This window comes from Natator depressus, chromosome 3 (genome assembly GCF_965152275.1).
Source record: "Natator depressus isolate rNatDep1 chromosome 3, rNatDep2.hap1, whole genome shotgun sequence".
In the NCBI taxonomy this organism is placed as follows: Eukaryota; Metazoa; Chordata; order Testudines; family Cheloniidae; genus Natator; species Natator depressus.
In genome coordinates, this window is record NC_134236.1 from 35257966 (window position 1) to 35277468 (window position 19503).

Consider the following 19503-nt stretch of genomic DNA (forward strand, 5'->3'; position numbering starts at 1 on the left):
ACAGCAGTGATTGACCATGTCTACTAACAAGTCAAGTAATATATTACTGCATCCATTCCCATAGATCACCTAGATACCATGGTGACAGATATGCACTAGACAGATCTTTATTCCAGTTATCCTTTTTGAAAATGGTCATTTTTATAGACCTGTTCTTTGAAACAAAACTCTATACTAAGGCTAAAGGGGATGAGGTTGGAAGCCATGACACCCCTCCAGTGTGCATGTGGCTGTCTGCGTGGTCTTCTCCATCCATCTTTTGTTGGATCCAGCACAAAGCTGGTGGGATGGTATGGACTCCAGCATATGGTGCAGATGGCAAAGCCACCTGAGCCGACACAGAGTCACTTGGGAAGACACTGGAGGCTAGATGATCCAGTGCCTGACATCCTCATTTGTGACGTGATGACACCACCATTTGCCTTCAATACATCATTGCTGTTGAAAGCATCCAGCACTGTGTCTCTGTGGAGGCCCCGATTTCAGAGCAATACAAAAGGACAGAAGCCACTGCTGTTTGATAGGTACGCATCTTAGTCTGAGTTAATATGTGGCACTGAAACCACAGAGGACACCATCAAAGAGCATGCATAAACCCATAGTCTTGCTGATTCCATGTTTCATGTCAGCAAGGCAACCTTCCTCCTGGGTGACAATGGAGCCACGATACTCAAACGAGTGGACAAATTATGCTGGCTGCCATAAACCAGCACTACAGGTCCCTCAGTACTGAGTGGTCTGCTTGGAGGAGGACCTCCAGTGGAGGTAGGTACCCACAATTCCAGCTTCAAAGACACAAAATGGTACAAAAAGTGGGTGGCACCAACCAGGGAGCAGATGTGGTCACAGCTCTTTGGGACACATTGATTCAGTGCATCCGCTGAGCAGCTTTAGCCAGCAGGACTTGTATGAAACCTTGGCCATAACTTAACACTGCCCCTCAACTAGTGGAACCAAGGGAAGTGAAGTGGCCACCAGGTCTCCAGTTGTTCAAATTCACCAATTAAAAAAAAACCCAGTATAGGGGCAGAGCTATCAATATAGTCCATGGACTGTACTAGTAAGTACTTCCCAAGCTCTTCCATTATCCAGGGGTTTTTAGCCAGCAGATCCAAATAGTCATAGACCCCACTAGTCATGTGTAGGGCCCTACCAAATTCACAGCCAAGAAAAAAGCATCACGGACCAAGAAATCTGGTCTCCTACTGTGAAATCTGTTTTTTTGTGTGCTTTTACTATATACCATACAGATTTCACGGAGGAGACCAGCGTTTCTCAGATTGGGGGTCCTGACCCAAAAGGGAGTTGCAGTGGGGTCACGGTATTGCCACCCTTCTGTGCTGCCTTCAGAGCTGGGTGGCTGGAGAGTGGCAGCTGCTGGCCGGGCGCCCAGTTCTGCAGGCAGCCATGCAGAAGTAAAGGTGGCAATACCATGCCATGCCATCCTTACTTCTGCACTGCTGCTGCTAGTGGCTCTGTCTTCAGAGCTGGGCTTCTGGCCAGTAGCTGCCACTCTCCAGCTGCCCAGCTCTGAAGGCAGCGCTGCCGCCAGCAGCAGTGCAGAAGTAAGGGTAGTAGCATCGCAACCCCCCCCACAATAACCTTGAACCCCCCCACCCCCAACTCCTTTTTGGGTCAGGACCCCTACAATTACAACACCATGACATTTCAGATTTAATAGCCGAAATCATGAAATTTACTATTTTTAAAGTCCCATGACTGTGAAATTGACCAAAATGGACCATGAATTGGGTGGGACCCTAGTCATGTGCCTGCTCCTTTTCCCCACTGATGCAGCAAACACCCCCAGGGAATATCTGGGCGCGCTATCCAGAGAACAACAGTGTTCCTCTGTGCTGTGCCTTGCTACAACCTATTACCCTGGGCAGCACAACTGCCATTCTACCACATTAAGGGATTTCTGCCCTAGTTTGAGCAGAGGGAGGTGGCCCTAAAATCATGGCTGTCAAAGTCACGTACAATCCTTCTTGCTCCATTGTCAAGGATGGGCTTGTGCAGAGAGAGATTTCTCCAAAGAGAAGCCCTGTTTGCTTCTACAGCATTAGACATGTAGTAGAGCTGAAGCTAAAAATCCTTTGAGACATTATAACTGATTGCTGTGGAAATCACTAGCATGCCAGTTTAGGACCAACAGGCAGGAACTAAATGAGCTCAAAAACAAAAGCCTGTTTCCAGTCAAATATCTCCAGAAGAGGAAGGGAAACACTGCGCTTGGAACGTCTAACTGCTCTATATGTAAGACTAACACCCTCAGGATTCACCTTGATTGTAATGCTTGTAAGAAATCAGTCAGTTTATAATGGCTGGAGGAGTAGATGGGGATATTTGTCATTGTATGTACTTATAATTATCAGGACAGAAGTTGTAAGTGAATCTATGCATACAAAAATTCTACATATTTGATTTTCACCCCTCACCTCCACCCTTGTAACTCACTTGTTTTCTCAGAAGATGAGCACACAGACCATATTTCCTTGGGTGTCTGCACTGTGCACAGTACCGTGAGGCCAAGGTCCTGACCGTAATAATGGAAAACAGATAATACTCTGGAACATACTCCAAATCAGTTCTAAATAAAGTGCTTTTCAGCATTCCCCATAATGTATTATTGGGTCACTACAGATAGTCTGTCCACACAGAGTCAGTGGTGCATTACAACCTACCTTGCCAGATTCCACCAACATTTTGGGCCTTGGTATGTAGGCACCTTGTCCATCTGTACAAAGACAACATCCAACAGCTGTGTGATGTGTTTCTTTCTGGTCACACTGTGTTATGATTGGAGAGAAAATACTATGAACCAGGGTGCCTATCCTTTATGGTCATGCTCTGGCAACAAATAGCTGTGAACTGGGCTCTCTGCTGTCACACTCTCACTGCTGTGTCCCATTTCCAAATGCAAGTTCCAGACATATTCACCTACATTTTCAAATTAACTTCAGGAAGCCTCCCTGCTCCCAACCCCAATTAGCCCCCAGCCCTCCCCCCCCATTGCTAACCCCACTGCTCCCTCCATCCCACCAACAACTCCATTGCAAGTCCCACTAATATCGCCACTGACAGCCCCTTGTCCTCCACACTGATACTCCACTCAGTCTCCCCCCACCCAGTGCCTTGTACTCCAAAGAACACACAGCGAGGCGAGCAGAGTTGCCACTCACCTCCTCTCCCCCACTCAAGGCTATAATAAGCTCAGCCATAGGCGGCATTTGGGGAGGTAGGGCCGCAATTATACCCAGGGAAGGGGAAAAAGGTGTCGCTCTCAGCAGGGTATTTGAAGTAGAATAGAAGAGCATGGGCCCATTCCCTCCCCAGTCCCTCTCCTGCTGCATCCAAAAGCCTGGGGAGAACAGGGCATGACCCCCCCCCCCCGCCACATGCAACTAATACTCAACCCCACCCCTGCTGCACTGAGTCCCAGGGTGAGTCAGACTGTTCCCCCTCCCTGAACTCCCCTTCTCTCCCTGCTACAGCCAAGGCCTTGGGGAGAATGACCCCATCCCTGACTTACTGACCAGTCCCAGTTCACTCACCTCGTGCTGCCTAGGCTCTCACACACCACTACATTCCCACACTTCAGATCTATCCCCCCCACCCTGCCATTGGCTGGCAAGCCCCACACTCCCACTGGCAAAAGTAAAAGCTGAGCAGAAATCAATTACATTACCCACAAACTTGTGTGTTGCACAAACATGCGTCAGTCTCTCTCACTGACTTGCATGTGTGGATGACATGTATGGTTCTGGGTAGTATAGTTTTTCTGTGGGAGATAACATTATTAAATCAGGAGTCAGGAAACTGAAGTCTCCCTGACATATTGGGAGACTTGGTCAGGCTGGTTCTAGGTCCCCGTGAATCATGCTTTAGCCCTCTTCTGAAAACTGTTGTCAGTCAGAATTATGACATGAGACTGCCACAAACTCATTAACAACACTGCCCAGTACTGTGAATCACCACCAACAGTATTTTCAAGCCAGAATCCAAGGCCACTGTCAAGGTTCCTTCCCCACTCTGAACTCTAGGGTACAGATGTGGGGACCTGCATGAAAACCCCCTAAACTTATTTTTACCAGCTTAGGTTAAAACTTCCCCAAGGTACAAACTATTTTCCTTTTTCCCTTGGACTTTATTGCTGCCACCACCAAGCGTCTAACAGATATATAACCGGGAAAGAGCCCGCTTGGAAACGTCTTTCCCCCCAAAATCCTCTCCAAACCCTACACCCCCTTTCCTGGGGAAGGCTTGATAAAAATCCTCAATAGTTTGCATAGGTGAACACAGACCCAAACCCTTGGATCTTAAGAACAATGAAAAAGCAATCAGGTTCTTAAAAGAAGAATTTTAATAGAAGTAAAAGAATCACCTCTGTAAAATCAGGATGGTAAATACCTTACAGGGTAATTAGATTCAAAACAGAGAGAATCCCCTAGGCAAAACCTTAAGTTACAAGAAGACACAAAAACAGGAATATCCATTCCATTCAGCACAGCTTATTTTCTCAGCCATTTAAACAAACAGAATTTAACGCATATCTAGCTAGGTTACTTACTAAGTTCTAAGACTGCATTCCTTTCTGTTCCCAGCAAAAGCCTCACACAGACCAAGAGAACCTTTGTTTCTCCCCCCCCCTCCAGCTTTGAAAGTATCTTGTCTCCTCATTGGTCATTTTGGTCAGGTGCCAGCGAGGTTATCCTAGCTTCTTAACCGTTTACAGGTGAAAGGGTTTTTCCTCTGGCCAGGAGGGATTTTAAAGGTGTTTACCCTTCCCTTTACATTTATGACAGCCACTGTAGCAATTCATTAGCGGCTCTTATATTTACTTTTTCAGCACTTCTATTATAAAAAAGGGAAGAAAACTGCAACCTTTCCAAAGCAATAGTCAATAAAAGGGTTTGAGGCTTTTGTTGAAGAAAATATATATAACAGTTCAAGAGGAAGGCTAACAATTTTATTTTGATTCATATAAACTACATTTAATCTTTAAACTAAATGTTTTAGTCTGTTTTCAAGAACCCCATATGTAGGAAGGAATTCTAAAACCCTCGTTATGCAAACAGAATACATATTCATAGATTCATAGATATTAAGGTCAGAAGGGACCATTATGATCATCTAGCCTGACCTCCTGCACAACGCAGGCATATTCCCTTATGATGCAGTTTGAGGAAGATTTCTTGTGACAGAATAGGATGAATGCTCTAGGTGTTGGAGAAGTGTATAGCTGCAGGAAATGACTGGCCTTCACTTTACATATTCCAACCCACAGATAGCAACCCACTAGTTTTCATGACATCCAAATGATGAAGATAAGTATTAACCTCATTTTGCAATATGAAAGCAAAGAGTGAGGTGAACTGACTGGACGAAGGCCTGACAGCAAGTCAGGAGTCCACGATTCCCAGCTGCAAGTTCATTCCTCTAGGACTAGGCTACTTCATTATTAATAATTATTATTATTATTATTGTGGTAGCACCTCAGAGCCCCTGTCGTGGATCAGGAACTGGTTGTGCTAGACACTGTACAAACACAACTCCACTGCTACAAGTCTGCTTTATTCATCTTGCCTAAAGAGTATTTCTATTTGTTTAGTTAAAGGGCTCGATGCATCACAATGGAATAGTGAAGAGCAATTCTGAGTTAATACAAACAAAAGGTTTGTTGAAAAAAGGTCCAATGACTGTGAGAAGCAAGTTCTGGTATTTTGCCAAGAGCTGGTGGGGATGGGGGAACAACATGCCTGTTAAAAAGTTACTAATTCTTGTGAATATTCACAAGGAAAAATCTTTTTTAAAACCCCACACTTTAAAATGATCAGGATAACTCCTTTCAGTGGGCGAAGAGTCCTGCTTTGGAACAGTGCTGACTCACAGCAGGGAGATGTCTCCCGAAGGCAGGTTTCCCCTGGCAACCAGAGATAAACCAGTGCCTAACTGGGAAGGAAGCCAACCTTACCTGTTCACTTCCACACTGTTTTTGTTCAGTCTGCATCCCCACCGGGGGCGGGGGTGGGGGGGTGGAGGAGAAGAAGAGAAGAGCTGTATCTTTGGAATGAGGGAGAACAAGATACTCAAGTCTCTCTCTTTTGCCTGTCTCCCAACTCAAGACCTAAGCAGTTCTGAGTGCTCTGAGCCAATCATGACAGCAGAGGAAAGTGACCACTGCCAGCTATCAGAAGATTAAGAAAGCTAGGTATAGGAAGGAAGGGGAGACCCTACCATTAACAAGGTAAGTATCTTTAAACTGCAACAACAAAAAAGGGTCTAAATAAAGCAATGACCTGAATTACTCAGGCAGCTGGTGGAACCAGGAAAGCCAAAAGGGAGGCAGATTGTACTCTTGGTGAAAGGGGCCCAGTAATAGCTGGTGAAGACTATCCACGTGTAGGGCAGAGTGAAAGACTGTTTCATATGGTTCTGTCTAGTCGACTGAGAAATCAACAAAGAAAGAGAGAGTCTAAGATTTCTAAAAGATTAGTGAGATCTGCAGGATGAGGGCTGTGGTCAACATCTGCATTCCTCAGGGCCAAAGGAGCTGTCCACAAGGGTGAAGCTCAGTGCAGAAGGCAGAACTTTCTGGGATGTTGTCCAAGCCTGTGGAACAAACTCTTGCAGGGTCTAAGCACTACCTCAAACTTCACCATTTTCTGTTGCAAATGCCACACATGCTTCTTTGACCTCGTCCTTGCTGCTATAAAAAGATAGCACAAGATGGACGAGGTCAAATGGACGAGGTCAAGTATAAAAGATGGATTTCGTTTAAAAAAAAGTTTCCCACACATCTGCCCCATGGGGAGATAAAGGAAGAAAACTAACATCTGTGACTTGTGGTTCTATGTCACAAAAGGCTCCTCTCAGGGGTGAAAGTAACTTAAAGGACTTACCAGTACGCCAGAGTCCTGAGTGGGGGCATGGCCTCAACCGGAAGAGGCGATTTAAAGGCCCCAGGGAGCTGGCAGCCCCGAGACTCAAGGGTGAATTAAAGGGCCCAGGGCTCTGGCCGCTGCAGAGCTCCGGGCCCTTTAAATCCCTGCTGGAGTCCGGCTGCCAGAGCCCCGGGGCTCTGGCAGCCGGGCTCAGGCGGGGATTTAAAGGGACCGGTGCTCCGGCCACTGCAGGGAGCCCCTGCCTGAGCCCCGCAGCAGAGCCCCGGTGGCGCTTTAAAGGGTCCGGGGCTCCCCACAGTGGCCGGAGCACCGGGCCCTTTAAATCCCTGCCGGAGCCCTGCCGCCACTACCCGTAACAGCGGCAGGACTCTGGCGGCGCTTTAAAGGGCCCGGGGCTCCCTGCAGTAGCAGGAGCACCGGGCCCTTTAAATCTCCACCTGAGCCCGGCTCTGGCAGCCGGACTCCAGCGGTGCTTAAAGGGCCCGGGGGTCCTGCCACTCCAGTGGCAGGAGCACTGGGCCCTTTAAATCACGGCCAGGGAAGCCGGTCCGGTTCGGCCTGGCGTACTGGCTCTTGCCGGTACCGGCTTACTTTCACCTCTGGCTCCTCTGGAAAACACTCAGATTTCGTGGTGATGGGCACAGTCGAAGAACAGAAAAGTTTTAAACAATGGGAAAACCAATGGGAGCTTTGCCCAAGGGTTTGTCTTGAGGAGTATGAAAGGTGTTATTTAGAACACATTAGCTAGCACATTCTAAACCTCGAGCGTAGAGGAGGCAATTGTATTTTAGCATGTGCTAAGCTGGTTGAGTTGAAGCCTAGGCCCCACCAGGGATGTTAGCTTTACCAGTTGGTAGGTTCATAGAATCATAGAATATCAGGGTTGGAAGGGACCCCAGAAGGTCATCTAGTCCAACCCCCTGCTCGAAGCAGGACCAATTCCCAGTTAAATCATCCCAGCCAGGGCTTTGTCAAGCCTGACCTTAAAAACCTCTAAGGAAGGAGATTCTACCACCTCCCTAGGTAACGCATTCCAGTGTTTCACCACCCTCTTAGTGAAAAAGTTTTTCCTAATATCCAATCTAAACCTCCCCCATTGCAACTTGAGACCATTACTCCTCGTTCTGTCATCTGCTACCATTGAGAACAGTCTAGAGCCATCCTCTTTGGAACCCCCTTTCAGGTAGTTGAAAGCAGCTGTCAAATCCCCCCTCATTCTTCTCTTCTGCAGACTAAACAATCCCAGCTCCCTCAGCCTCTCCTCATAAGTCATGTGCTCTAGACCCCTAATCATTTTTGTTGCCCTTCGCTGGACTCTCTCCAATTTATCCACATCTAAAATTCTAAAATTACAACTGGCCTTGGCTACATTATGGGTGAATCCTGGCCCTACTGAAGTCTATGGGAGTTCTGCCTTTTACTTCAATGGGGCCAATATTTCAGTCCAGAAGTTTAGAACGTGCTAGCCAACCCATTCTGTTATCCAGTCAAGCCAAAGCTTGACAAAGGACTAAGTAATGACTGAAAGGTTTTGGCCTACAAATCCAACCAAACAAAAGTTTTGCATGTGAATATTCTTAGAGCAAAAATTTGAGGCCCTTGATCCACTATGATCCCAAACAAAGTAGGATTATGGTACTCATAAGAACAGTGTTTAGGTGCTAGTTTTAAAAGGAAAATGTATGGATTTATTTTTCCATCTATAGGTGACTATTAACTGAACCACCACATACCCCAAAATAGGACTGTACATTGCATTGAAGACTTAGTACTGTATGAGCAGTCTGCTGTTCACTAACTTTCACTGGTGAAGGTGATTAATAAAAAAAGACAGTACAATGACTTTAAAAATCTGCAGTTTGAATATGAATACCAACATAAATGCAATTTATCTTTAAAAATGATAATAGCTTAGACACAGTTTGGCTTCCAGGAGGACAAAGATAATAGCTTTTCCTGTGACCAATGTTCAAAAGGATATTAACAGCAGGTAGTTTATTTTCCTCCCCTGTTCCTTAGATTTTTGTAACTGTAGCACACTACACAGCAGTTGAAATATTCCCAATGGATTTCACTGTGTACACAAAATTTAGAGAGAGCTCACAGTCATTGTATGTGCATTAACAATCACACTGATAAAACCCATAATGGAGTACTGTAAAAACAATCACAATTGGCTAAATATAATAGATGGGAAATTGTAGTGTCTTTGCCACTCCTCTGCTGATAAGGCATAATCTGTTCCATTCAATTCATTGGCAAGTCAGCCAGTATGCAAAAGGAAACAATACCCGCATTCTATCTTTCCAAATAGCAATGTTGTGCTATTGTGTTAATGTTGGGAGGAGATAATCCTTCATGAGATTTTGACACCAGCACTTCGGGGTCATACAAGGGGCAAAGATTCCTCAATGCTATAATATTTCTGTCTGTGCAAATCTGCACATTGATCTAAGTTCTGCATCCATTCTGATGGTACCGCACTGAAAGATTGCTTTGAGAGTAAAATATTCCTGCTCTCTCTCTCTATATATACACTAGTTTAGAAAGTGACTCTAGAACTAACACAGAGAAAATCATCACAAAAGTACCATTCACATTTTTTAACCAATGTGCTATGATATTTTTTTTCATTTTTATTCTGTATTTCCATCATACCACTTGGACAAAAACTTTGCATGCACTGGTCTATCAAGAGCTTAAACACATACTGAGTTAAACATTTTGCTGGTGTATTTTCACTGACACTGGAGAGGTTGTACAATGGATTAGCTGATCCACTGTATTTAGGGCCTAATCCAAAGACTGATGCAGTCACTGGAAGCCTTTCCACTGATTTCAATAGGTTTAGGATTTGGCCCTTAGTAAAATCAATTGCAGTCTTCAGTGTAATTTGTTAAACTGTAAATGCTTTGGGGCAGGGACTGAGGCCTTGTGTTTAAGGCATTCATGAATTCTCGGTAGAATTCCCAGCTCTGCCACTGACTTCCTGGGGAAGTCAGGCTGTCTCAATACCCCAAAAGTACAAGGGGGATAATATTATTTCCCTGGTATCACAGGGAGATTGCAAGAATAAATGCATTCATTTTTCTGAGTTCCTCAAACACTACTGCGCTGAGGGCCTTGTAAGTACCAAAAGAGAAGGACTGTTTAGGTTTTTGTGTAATTCACCATGTTGAACAGACTATTGAGGATAAACAAATACTAATTCTAAAAACTGATTAATGTACCTGATTGAATTGGAGACACTAAGTTAATGTCTCTGTGTTAAGTTTACTTAACCTGTTACTAGGGCACAGTTTATCAGCACTTCCTAATGATTTATCTAGAAATAGAAAGCAACAATGATATTCTACCAGGAAGAATGGAAGAAGTGAGCAACAGTAGGGAAAATGTCAGGGAACCATACCTGGTGCACCAGTTCTCCTCTGGGCTACCATTTGGAAGTTACAGTGAAATGAAACTAAAATATCCAGCAGCTGATTTAGGGAATAAAGGTGTGCAAAACTTAGCTGTGAATATAAAAAACTATCCTATGGGCGACAGAGACTGGCTTTGCATGAAATAATTTCATACTCTTCTGCATACTTGACCAATCACTCCCTACACAAAGGCATAATGAAGCAATTATCCCAATTGCTCCCCCCCTGCCCCTTTTTAGGTGGGGCGTAAAATTAGTTGCTAGCTCTAGTTTAAAAAGTGCAGCACAGATCTTAATTCTCAGTTCAAAGGCTCTAACTGCTGCTCACACAAATTAAGAAAAATAAAACAAACATGTTTGACAGATAACCTGTAACTCCTTGATTTTTCATCTTAAAAGTCACACAAAGCCTGAAAAAAACGGATGAGAGAAATCAGAATGCCCTCCCTCCCAATCACAAACAGGGCATGGAGCAGCTCTGTAGCCTTTCCACAGACAGAATTCCAGCTCCTTGGCTAAAATAGGGTGTATAATCCTGACACATCTATTACCACAAGGATTTGTGACCACTGAACCTGTGTGCGACTGCAGACGTACCAGATAATTCTTCTCCTGCCACTGACCACCCTGTAAGCCACATTCATCCTCCACAATGGGATACATGAGCCTGGCTCTGGGAGATTTTCACGGAGTGCAAGTTGCACAGGACCCCTGTGTGCATACCCAGAGTGTAGGGGTGCTATGGCTCTGTTGCACTTCCAATGCTTTGGGGACCTTCTGCAGTTCCAACACTTTTGAGTGAATTGTACTCTACTGAAGTCAACATAAAAAACAATGCCTCATCCTGACCCTGAGATATAATAAGGCTATATTTTTATACACACATGTAATAAAAAAGCAAACCAACCAGAGTACAGAAGATGCATTGGCATTGCGCTATTGTTGTCATCTGTTCCACAGGATATTCCCCAAGACAGAGTTTACAGGACACCAAAGGGTCAAGTACCAAGTCCCAGGTAGGCCTGTATCTGGCTGTAGTCATCGCAGAGCAGTCTGAAAAAAACAACAACAAAAGTGAAAAAATAAAACATTTCCATCACAAACCTTACTACATTCCTGGGCACCGCAAAGCCTTATTTTCCATATCCACTGCTGTCTACTAACTGTTAGGAAATTAAACACAGTAAATTATTATTATTGTGTGTACTGCGGTAGTGTACAATGTATTGTATTATGTGCATCTCAAAGATACAGCCCCACACCTGAGAGAACACAGGATCTAGATAGACAAAGGATAGGTGACAAGTGCGGAAAAGGGATGTAACATACAAGCAAAGTGATCGTGGGGACAGTAGGCAAAGAAACATCCCATTAGTTGCAGATTTCTCTTTGCTGGAAGTTACGCACTAAACTCCAACCACCCCCCTTCCGGCCCACAATCCTGCCCTCATCTTTCTTCCACATGGTATATCCTCATTTGATCCTCCATCCCATATAAGGGCCTAATACAAAGCTCATTGAAGTCACTGGGGACCAGATTTACAAAGGCATTTAAGTGCCTAATGGGATTTACAAGGGCACCTAAGAAAGTTAGTGCCTAAGCCCCACTGAAGTCAGTGGGAGTTAGGTGCCTAACTATATCTTTAGGTGCCTACATACTTAAATTTTAAACCTGGCCCTGGGAATCTTTCCACAAGCTTCAAGGGGATTCAGCTCTGGCCTTACGTGAGCGAACAAGCATAGCACCACAGTGCAACAGTGCCAGAATTTCAATTAATTGCATGAGTTTATAGCGCAATCATAAAAGTTCACTTGTAGGTCATTCATTTAATTCTGATCCATTTGGGTAGTGACCAAAAATCTGGAGCAGTTAGCTCTGGTGGCAAGTATGAAACGAATGTGTGGGCTCTATCCAATTCTCAGTGGGCAGTTAATCAAAACCCCCCCCACAAATAACTGCTTCTCACTGGCACCTCTACCAACTACCTTGAAAGACCAAGAACTAAATAAACCTCTTCATGTCCTTGGAGGAGATCTTCCAGGCCAGTGATCAGGCACAGTGGTGAGGCAGCACAGGATAAGTTTCCATGGCTTGATCTATTTTCTGGTTAAAGCACTGTCACTCTCCAGCACTGAAAATTCCATAAAGTGTTAATATTCTTACTTTGGAAAAGGCTTTGCTCATGGCAGAAACGATCAGAGGCAAACAAACAATATTTCAGTTCAGCCATTGTTAAGTCACAAGATTTTAAAGTAATAACTGTAAAGCAGTAATTAACTGCAAACTCCACAAAACTTTTGTGTGTAGCTGTGATGTGCTGCTTATGCTGTTCAGTTGCAGGCCCGGATCTATAAAGCGAAACTTGAATGGTTGAAAAATTAACGAAGCGAGGGCTATCCAACGCACATGAGTATTATTTTTTCACAATAGTACTGCTCCGGACACACTCATTTTTCCTCTCTAATTCATGCTTCAAAAGGCACCAAGTTCCGGTCACCTGTTCTCCTGGCTGAGATAAACCATCTGTCTTACTCCGACCCCTCTCTGAAGGGGTTGCTTATTTAAAAAGAAAAGCAAGGTTCTCCCCTCTCAGGATATGTGCGCTGCCTCTACATTGCATTATTAGAACCGAATATGATGCAAATCATGATCTATCCAAAGAGACAGGAAGATAAACCATTTGCAGTTGGGTGTTGCTTCAATTAAGAGCATCTGGTCATTGTTACAGTAGAGCAGAGGCTGAGGCACAGGGATGCCTGAAGAACAGACAGGCAGAGAACCTCTCTCTTTGTAGGAATCACCTTTGTGAATTCCTCAGTATTCACTATACCCACTCCTAAAGTTGCACTGCATTGCAAGAACCAATATTTGCTGATATTTTTGTTCCTAGTACCAGCGGCAGGCTGACCACTTCACTGGTTTAATTTTAGAGTGATTTTAGAGAGAGAATCAGAATGGGCTAGGCCTCACCCATGCCCCAGTCTTCATTAGATACAGGGTGCGGTCACTTTGCACTCACTTAGATGAGACTGGAAAGTAAAGCTAGGTGTCATCAGGATACTGACCACACTGCCTCACTAATTTCCCCTGAATTCAGGTTGGACAAAATAGGACCTTGTGGAAGCACACATGACACAGAGATTAGGTCAGACGAACAGTTGCCTATTACTATCCAGAAAGAAAACATACCTGCTCAGAGTATGCACTCAACAAAAGTGCCTCAGCTCAAAGACCTGAGGACTCCAGATACTTCTGGGAGTTCTTCACCATATCAAGGAAGTTAGTTAACCTTCCAAAAAATGAGAGCTCCATAAAAGGTTGATGGAACTGGAGAGATTATCTACATTAGAAAATGGTTGCTTGAGCAAGCATCTACATTATTTTTTCCAAGACATGCCAGTACTTTGTCTTCCCTCAGGGAAGCACTGACTGCTCCAAAACTGGCCACAACTCTTCTACACTGGCTTTAACCAGCCAGGAGGCACATGGATCTATCTTACTCTGTATCTCTGGACTTCCCAACACCTCCAGAGCCGCAATAAGTGTCAGAAGCTGAAGCTCGGATTTTAGCACTCTGCAAAACTTGGCGTAAAGGCTTAGATAGCCACCTCCTGACTGAGTTTCTTTTTGCCCCAAACAACCTTCATACAGCGTTAAAAGAGATGTTTACAGTTAAAGCCCAAGTCTGCTGATATTTGCTACACTGCAGATATGATTCCCCCAAAGTTTACAAACTCACTGAAGAGAGTGGAACTTTTGATGTTAGCCCCCCAGCTGTTAGGAAAGCTTAGACTCTGTCTACACCAGGGGTGGCCAACCTGTGGCTCCGGAGCCACATGCGGCTCTTCAGAAGTTAATATGCGGCTCCTTGTATAGGCACCGACTCCGGGGCTGGAGCTACAGGTGCCAACTTTCCAAAGTACCCGGGGGTGCTCACTGCTCAACCCCTGGCTCTGCCACAGGCCCTGCCCCACTCCACCCCTTCCCGCCCCCTCCCCTGAGCCTGCTATGCCTTTGCTCCTCCCCTTCCCCCCAGAGCTTCCTGCATGCCACGAAAGAGCTGATCGGGAGGTGCGGGGAGGGCGGGGGAGGCGCTGATTGGCGGGGCTGCCGGTTGGCGGGAGGTGCTGGGAGCCGGGGGGGAGCTGATGGGGCACTGCTGATGTATTACTGTGGCTCTTTGGCAATGTACGTTGGTAAATTCTGGCTCCTTCTCAGACTCAGGTTGGCCACCCCTAGTCTACACTGTAGTTGGGAATGACTCTCCTAGCCCAGGTAGACCACTAAAAATAGCAGTGTGGATGCTACGGCTAGTCACCTGAGCGAGACCCTGGTCAGCCTGATCTGTCACCTGAGCTGCAATGTCCACGCTGCTATTTCTAGTGTGCTAGCTCAAGTGGAACTAGAACAAGTCTGTCTACCCGGGCTGGGAGGCTTGCTCCCAGCAGCCACACAAACATAGCCTTACGGTCTCTAACCTGCTAGAAAATGCCCTTTTAAAGTGGAGAGAAGGGCACAAAAAGCAGTATCCCATCATATTTATTTTTAGTGAAAACTGATGTAGCCATGAGGGAGAAAAAACAATCTCAGGTTCAGGGATGCTCTGGATTGCTACCTCTGAGCACTGACATGCTGTTTCAAAGAAGATGTAAAAGTACTGGAAGACTGCACGGCATAATGGCTCAATGCATGAGGTGTGCTGTGCAATCTGACTTGACACACTTTCTTTTTGAGTTCGGACATTTCCAGGTGCCTCAAATCCAAGTTTTGAAGAATTTTAGACAGTTTCTTTATTGTTAACCCCCACTGTGAGCATTAGAGGAATAAAATAAACAAAAGCGATTTCTCCATACCAAACCCTAATTTACCTGGCATTGTTTACATTTACACACCGTTCCATGAAGCATTTGACCTTGAATGATCACACACATATTTCTGTGCTTGTACTGGCACCGCTTATGAATACACTTCACTGGGCAAATTTAGGCTCTTGTGCACTGGCATGTGTTGCTTATGGTAACAGAGAGAAGGAAGTATGAGACAGCAGGCAGTGGGGAAAGAGATGTACGTGAGTTAGGGATGGACTTGCATGGCTCAGGAAGACCAAAATGCACAGGTTGTTGTGCATTTCCAGCCCACACTGAAGGGGTGGGTGCTTATGCAATTCAAACTAAAACCTTAAACAAATACACCAATTTATTCAAAATTTATGTTACGCAAATTTGAGGTTAGTCACTAGGGTGCATGGGCCTGGGGACAATTCCACCGCCCCACACTTGTCTGTCCACCGTGTCCTATGATGGTGACCTAACCACATCAGCCACATCATCAGGGGTTCGTTCACCTGCACATCTACCAATGTGATATATGCTATCATGTGCCAGCAATACCCCTCTGCTATGTACATTGGCCAAACCGGACAGTCTCTACACAAAAGAATAAATGGACACAAATCAGACATCAAGAATTGTAACATTCAAAAACCAGTCGGAGAACACTTCAATCCCCCGGGACACTCAATAACAGACTTAAAAGTGTCAATTCTTCAACAAAAAAACTTCAAAACCAGACTCCGAAGAAAAACTGCAGAACTGGCATTAATTTGCTAACTGGACACCATCAAATTAGGCCTGAATAAAGGACTGGGAGTGGATGGGTCACTACAAAAAGTAATTTTCCCTCTGCTGATACTCACACCTTCTTGTCAACTGTTGGCATTGGCCTTGTTAGCACTACAAAAGTAATTGTCCCTCCCTTGGTATTCACCCCTTCTTGTCAACTGTTGAAAATAGGCCACTTCCACCTTAATTGAATTGGCTCGTTAGCACTGACCCCCCACTTGGTAAGGCAACTCCGATCTTTTCATATGCTACAATATATATTCTGCTTACTGTATTTTTCACTGCATACATCTGATGAAGTGGGTTTTAGCCCACGAAAGCTTATGCCCAAATAAATCTGTTAGTCTCTAAGGTGCCACAAGGATTCCTCGTTGTTTCTCCTGCAGCTATAACTAGATTGAATAGCCTTCCTTTGTATTGCCATCCAATGTGGGGACATCTCTTCTCCCTCAGCTATTCTTCTGTGACACTATGACACCTGTCTCAAGCAAGCACCCTAGGGTCCAGCAGAAATTGGTTACCTAATACAACTGTTATTTAACTGATGGCCTCTTGAACTCAGTGGGACTCTAAAGATATAAGTAAGCAGAATTTGACACAGGGTTCAGAGAGCAGGCAGAGGGTGCTGCTATAGGCTTGCTTAGAGCACCTTTGACATACCAGCCTTCAGTCTGAGACAACAGGACACACAACAAAGGATGATAAACATCAAGTGCATTTATAATGCAATGATGTAAAACCAATAGTTGTTCCCATGGTCATTTCAAGAATCACTGCTGCTTAATGTCATTTTTTAACCAAGTATTAATTTCAGTTTCTCAATATATTACAGCATTTCACGCTTAACTTCTCATCGTTTTACAATCAGGCATATATGAGAGTATTTGTCTTTCCATCTTTCTCTTGGTCTTCCACAATCTTAATCCAAGGCTTCCAAAATGATTACCCATTGCAACTTGAATCTCTGCCAAGTTCTTACTATCATATTCCTAGTAAGGAAGTCTGGCACCCACTGGTAAGAAAATATCCACATTTATCTGTGGTGTAAAACCAAGAGCAAAGAAACCTGACTACTTGTTAGTGGAAAAAAGTTTTCCAAATCCAGCATTGTCTTTTTTCTCTGTTGGGAAGTATAGGGTATTAAGCTCTTCAGGGTACAAGCTGTGGCCTTCTTTGTGCTTGCTTGGCACATTTGGGAAAATACCACAATATAAATAACAAATCTCCACATCAAAGTATCCCCACACGTAATAAGACAATTCAGTTACCAAAAACAACAGAAGCAGAGACAAAAGCGTGTTCTGTCAAGATCCATTCACCAGAGTGATTCTCCCAGGGGATCCTAGCTACAGACTATTTAAGATTTCAGAGTGTGTTCCTATGTCTTTTAATGACAGCGAATATTGCTTACAGTAAGGACAAGAAAAGTCTAAGCAGTTGGTCATCTGTTGCTGGGTGCCTAAATAACTGCTGGTTGAGTTGGGATACCTAGAAAATGACCCTGTATATATACACTTCAAATACACAGGAGTAAAGCATTTTATCCAGTGTAATATGCTTCACTCATTGAACAGATTTTAGCTCATTGTGAATTCAGACCATTATACATGTACTGCAAATTGTCAGCTCAGTATGTGGGGCATGAGAGCGCCTCAGGTATTAATGGTAGTTTGCATAATTAAACCCTCATAAGGAGGGTTGAAAACAAGAGTGCAAATTGATCTTAAAATTCACCTCCAGATTTCTACTGCAGTTGATGGCAGTTTCATGCACATATCTGAACAAAATTTGGTCCACACCATTGGACAGTGAATTTGTAAGACATGCCAGCATGACATTTCCTCTTCTGGAATAGCCTTGCATTGAATGCTGGGGAAAGAGATCATCATGAGTAGTGATGTATTCACTTTACTGAGTGATCCAAAAGCTATTCAGAGCTATCCTCTCATATATAATCAGAGCTATCTGATTCTGTAAATTACCAACCATGCTCTGCACATCACTACCTGGAAATGAAATCAGTCCCAAGAGTGACTCAATGACTCTTTAGAGTTCTGCTAATGTAGCATGACTATTTAAACACCAATGTATTTACATTAAGCCGGGAGAAAAACACCCTCTCATCCAACCTAATATTTACTTTCATTATTTCTATGCAATACCCAATGACCCAAAACATCATAATGAAGATAAAATGGATTTCTGTAGCACTCCTTGCCTTTGGGCAACTGTTGCTACTTGTTATGTGAAGATAAATGGCAATATTAATTTACTGATAAAATAAGCCATAATGTTTCAAGATCTGTAAAAGGCAGAGGGGATTGTTTATGGGATGAGGGAGGAATGAAGCAGATGCTCACCTGAATAAATCTCAAATAATTAATGCAATAAGAATTTCTAAGGTACATCGTCACTGTAGTATCTGCATACAATTGCTGTCAATTACATTGCTTCACTGTGGTCCCGCGCTCGCAATGCCACGTGTCGCCTGGGGAAGCGCATCGGCTGCCGCTGGGAGTGGTGCGAGGAGCACCAGGAGCTAGGAGTCCTGGTGCCACAGATCAGGTCCAACGACAACACCATCGTCACCCCGAGCACCAGGGGCATGCTGGAGAGGACCCTGAAGGCAGCCATCCACCCACTGTATATGGAAACCCTGAAGCGTAAACCGGACCAGGGTAAAGCTTTCGAACTGAGCAGCAAGTGGGACGCCAGCAACTACTTCCTCGCCGGGGGCGGCTTCACCCGTTTCGCCGACTGGCGGTTCGTCCACCGTGCCCGACTCAACTGCATCCCGCTCAACGGAGACGTCCGCCACGGGAACCGAGACAAGCGTTGCGGGAATTGCAGCTACTCCAACGAGACCCTGCCCCATGTCCTGTGCAGCTACAAGCCCCACTCCAGAGCCTGGCAGCTGCGCCACAATGCCATCCAGAACCGCCTGGTGAAAGCCATCGCACTGCGCCTGGCGGAGGTCGCCGTGAACTGCGCCATCCCCGGTACTGACAGCCAGTTGCGACCTGACGTGATAGTCACCGACGAGGCCCAGAAAAAGATCATCCTCGCCGACGTCCTGGTCTCCTTTGAGATCAGGACCCTGGCCTTCCGCGAAGCCCGAGCTCGTAAGCTGGAAAAATACGCCCCCCTGGCCGACACCCTGAGAGCAAAGGGCTACAAGGTGCAGATGGATTCCCTGATCGTTGGAGCCCTGGGCGCTTGGGACCCCTGCAACGAGCGTGTGCTGCCGACCTGTGGGATCGGTCGACGCTACGCACGGCTCATGCGGCACCTCATGGTCTCGGACACCATCCCATGGTCCAGGGACATCTACATCAAACGCATCACCGGCCACTGACAGTACCAGGAGGTGTGAGCTGGTACGACATCGTGCATCAACTATGGGAAAGGGACTGAGAGGCTTTTTCCACTGGACCGTATGAACTGGAACCATAAACTCACTGAACATTAAATCCCACCAAATGAGGGTAAATCCATCCTCATCATTGTATCCACTCATTATACTCCACACCTGAACATAGCCATTATATGGACAAC

At 45.0% G+C, this 19503-nt stretch overlaps 1 protein-coding gene across 2 annotated transcripts in view; it reads right to left on the reverse strand.

Annotated features, from left to right (window-relative positions):
- RNF144A (ring finger protein 144A) overlaps positions 1 to 19503 on the reverse strand; it is a 98827-nt gene that overhangs the window by 27484 nt on the left and 51840 nt on the right. For both annotated transcript variants that reach the window (XM_074947694.1, XM_074947695.1), the window contains one exon: positions 11234 to 11379. In XM_074947694.1, coding sequence (XP_074803795.1) covers positions 11234 to 11379 — 146 coding nt within the window. The remainder of the gene's footprint in view (positions 1 to 11233; positions 11380 to 19503) is intronic.